General features: G+C 34.7%; 1 protein-coding gene across 1 annotated transcript; it reads right to left on the reverse strand.

Moving 5' to 3' along the window:
* Window positions 1–418: 418 nt before the first annotated feature.
* LOC135147939 (calcium-transporting ATPase 2, plasma membrane-type-like) lies at window positions 419–1,991 on the reverse strand. Its single transcript, XM_064082004.1, has 3 exons — window positions 1,722–1,991; window positions 1,227–1,284; window positions 419–1,149 (listed from the first exon to the last, which is right to left on the reverse strand). The coding sequence occupies exons 2-3, from the start codon at window positions 1,273–1,275 to the stop codon at window positions 419–421; spliced, it is 780 nt and encodes a 259-aa protein (XP_063938074.1). The 5' UTR covers window positions 1,276–1,284; window positions 1,722–1,991.
* Window positions 1,992–4,007: the final 2,016 nt, after the last annotated feature.

The following is a 4,007-nucleotide window of genomic DNA, read 5'->3' on the forward strand; positions in this document are numbered from 1 at the left end:
TAGAACCAAAGACGTACTATGGTTACGCAAACTTTGATTTGGACTGAAAAAAGCATGAAGCAGAGAATGTTACCTTTGGTGGTGCTTTCCTGAACAAACGCAAATGGTGAATCCTGATTAAGCATAGACAGCGGAGACCGACTGCTTCCTTTACAGAAAGATCGCAAGGCCAATGTTAAGAAACTTGTAATATAAATGCAACTATGATTTAAATATTCTAATATTTCTATCAACTGCTCAGGGTTCCATGCAACGCACGGATGTGGAATATATGTGTTATCTCTAACCTGTTATGCTTGCTTTAATTTTTTGATTAAAGAACGCTTCAAAACCTAAACCATGACCTCTGAGCCCTTCACCTGATAACAGGAATCTCTACTAATTTGAGCGTGGTATAACTCGGTCCAATCCTTCTCTACTAAGAAGGATCCATCTTGAACCTTACTACCTGATAAAGAAAAGGATTTTCATCACTTACCATAACTGGCTCACTTTCTCCTGTCAAGCTAGATTCATCAATGAGCACAGAAAATCCAGAAACAAAGAGGCCATCTGCAGGAACTTGGTCTCCAATGACAAGATGGACAATATCACCATGAAGGAGCTCATATATTGACATTTTGTGCCGGTATCCATTCCTTATGACTTGGATCGAAATTTTCTTCTTCTCTTTGTCCAAATCCCTGAACTGTAGAGATTGCCTGTAATCACTTGTTGCAGTGACAAATACCACCAAAAAGATACTTGCAAAAATTCCAAGGCCCCCATGGGCACCTCTAGGCCATCCTTCAGTTGCTATGCCAACCATTAATGACACAAAAGCACAGACTGCAAGGATCATAAGTTTCATGTCCTGAAAGGCTTCCCAAACAAAAACCCAGAATCTGCGGGGTTCACTTGCAGTAAATTTATTAATTCCAAAAAGTTCTTGTCTGCGCTTAAGTGGGTCACTATCAGTAGGAAGGCCATCAGTGGTGGATGTGCAAAGTTTTTGTGCAATACCAGGTACTCCGCCATGAAATATGAGCTTCTTCTGATCACGACCTTCAACTACAAATCCTAGCTTATCAGCACCAATCTGATAACCAGATCCTTTAACATCTTCAGGTACCACATAGTCACTTAGTTGTAGTTGTTGAACACCTATTACTGCAGTTATATCCCAGAGAATGTTAGTTCAATGTACAATTTCAGGATGCAAAGTTAACTGAAAGATAATAGCTAACCTCTTGTGAACTTATATGCTGCTTTAGAAACCAGTACTGCGACTCTCATTTTATTCTCCTGAATTATTTAAGACAAATAAATCAGCAAAACATTACATAACCAAAAAAACAACAGAGTATACACTTTGCAACTTAGGGGTAACAAACTTGTTTACACAGTCTATTTGTAATGATCAACCAAACTCAAGGTTTTAAGGCCAATATTAGCAAACATGAAAATGTTGAAGTAATGCAGAAGCGCATATGCTCTCGAACACAATACTTGAGTGCAAACTACCTTGCTAAGGTCGACTAAAATCACCAAAATCATCCCTATATCTGATATCAAGTTAGCAAAGTATAATTGCAGAACCAGGGGTCCTCTATGCTCAGATGTTTCTCACAAATGCTAAATTGCTAGAAATTGAACCATAGCAAATATGTATATAATTTTGCTTAGCATCCATTTCAAGAAGCGTCCAAATATTATATCTTTTGATGTGAAAATGGCATTACCTGATGCAGTTGTATTAGGATTTACATTTTCATGTGAAACAGACTTCTCATGATCAGCAGCATAACCATCAACAATAGAAGATAAATTATGTAATAACATCTCTGTTGTCCTAGCAACACATAAGGAGTAAATAACAGCAGGTTGCTACCAAACTCATAAACTGTAAGAAACAGTCAAACTCACCACTCCTCACGGAAGAAGAAGACAGAGAACCCAAAGGTATACGCTGACGACCTATTTGTAAACAAAAAAAAGCTACCAGTTAAAATACTGCAAGCATAAATTCATGGGACGACGCATACTATGATCATGAGAAAGATTCACTGATTGGTACGAAAACTCACCATTCTCCATAATTAGATAGCAACGGAAACATACGAACACCTGTAATATCAATGTGTCCGACCAGAGTTTAAAAACTACAATTCAGGCATTAACGATAAGACAATACAGAAGAATAACGTGTCAATGAAGACCAAAACAGCCAGAATATATATAAAAGGTCAGAGAAGGGACAATTATACAGTTAATGAATATTCACATTAGAGAATTGTAAATGAATATGATTCTGCAGTTTTGTTGGGGAACATAAATTATCTCTGATGGAAAAATCAATACTCTGTCTTGGTGGAATTTTATATTAAAACAACCAAGATGTAACTAATTTACGGGCAGTAATGCCGGCTAGCAATCAAGGGACAAAGCTTCTGGCCGATAAGCAATTTTCCAAGTGCAATAGATTATAACAGATAGTTATGTAGAATTTGTTTTGGATTATTAAACTTAGCTTAATGAGTAAAATTTGTAACCACGTGCTTATTATTAGGGGGATGTATTAGATTGGGATTTTAGTGGATCACTATGATTACATACAAATTATATAGCATCATGGATAATATGCAGCATGCATGTGATTAGCTTTTAGATTAGTTATATATAATTTTTTATTTTTTGCACAGAAATGAACATGATAAATGTATGATAGTCCTGATCCTAAACCAATAATATATATAACCAAGATCATTCAGTGATTCTTGTGGCGAATGAACCACCAAAAAAGAGCAAGTAGCTTCTAATAGTCGAACCAATAAGAAGAGTTCATCTCTAAATTCATACTAAATAATTACACACTAAATAGAGATAAAAATTAGCTTTTTCACAACCTTGCTGTAGTTGAGGTGCCTTTAAAAAGTCCAATTTAATCGTGATTATAATTAATGACTGAGATCATATGCTTCTTATAATCAAACAAAGAAAAAGAGGAGAAACAACTGACCTCCAATGAGGCGGTCTTGACAACTTCAGCTAGAGAAACACCTGCTACTTTGTTAGCTTTTACAGGAGCAGCGGTTGCTCTTGCTTGAGCAGCATGAATTTTCATTTTTCACAGATCAGATATATCCTTGGACCCAATTTGTGCATTCCTGGAAGCAAACATTAGTCTCTTATCTATTACCAATGGTTCCATATTAAATATATATATGTGCAATTAAATTAACTCTAACTATAGTAAGAAAAGTTATGCAAATATGCAAGCTATAGCAAATTCTCTTAGTCACATAATCCTATAAAACTGTAGAAAATAGTTTAAAATTCAGTCTCATGTTAGAATTAAATTAATCACAACATCTGCAGGGACATACCAAAGGAACATGCCGAACTATTTGTATTTTGTATGTTGCTTGTCTAAAAAATAATATTTGTAGTATATTTATGTATTTGGGCTCACACCATGTACCCTGTAAAATAATAACAATTATATACATAAACATAAATAATCATTATGTCTTAATGTGGTATCAGTAGTTCTAACAAATTACGCAGAAGAGGCAATCAAACTACAACTTGTGCAAGCTCTCAGAACTAATACTCCTATTTATTAAAAATTAAAAATTAGCTTAATATCTAATATTTATACCATGTAACAACACTCGATATAAAAGGATATTATTGTAGAAGTTTGGGTGACAATAGAACAAAATTGTCTGTCTTTAGAGCAACCTATGAGTTGAAGAAAGGTCTTATACTTGTGAATCTGACTTTACCGCAACCTATAAAATAACAAATTTAGTTATATTAGCCAACACTATAGTGTTAGCAAATGATCTGAGTATAGAAGAAGTCCCGAAAAGAACAAATGCATCTACAATTTACAAATAAAATATATCAAAATGATCTTTGTTCCGTGCTTACTACAATAATTATTAGTTAGGAAACTATATAATAATCAAAATTGTGTGTCCATCATATGGAAAACTATGCTCTAGATGGAACCTGTGAATCTG

The sequence above is a fragment of the Daucus carota genome, chromosome 7 (assembly GCF_001625215.2).
Source record: "Daucus carota subsp. sativus chromosome 7, DH1 v3.0, whole genome shotgun sequence".
Taxonomy (NCBI): domain Eukaryota; kingdom Viridiplantae; phylum Streptophyta; class Magnoliopsida; order Apiales; family Apiaceae; genus Daucus; species Daucus carota.

Excerpts from the sequence above, each read along its gene's own strand:
- LOC135147939 (XM_064082004.1), bottom strand. The coding sequence starts at position 1,275 with ATGAGAGTCGCAGTACTGGTTTCTAAAGCAGCATATAAGTTCACAAGA. Across the intron at positions 1,150-1,226 it reads AGCATATAAGTTCACAAGAG|TAATAGGTGTTCAACAACTA; the intron begins GTTAGCTATTAT and ends ATATAACTGCAG.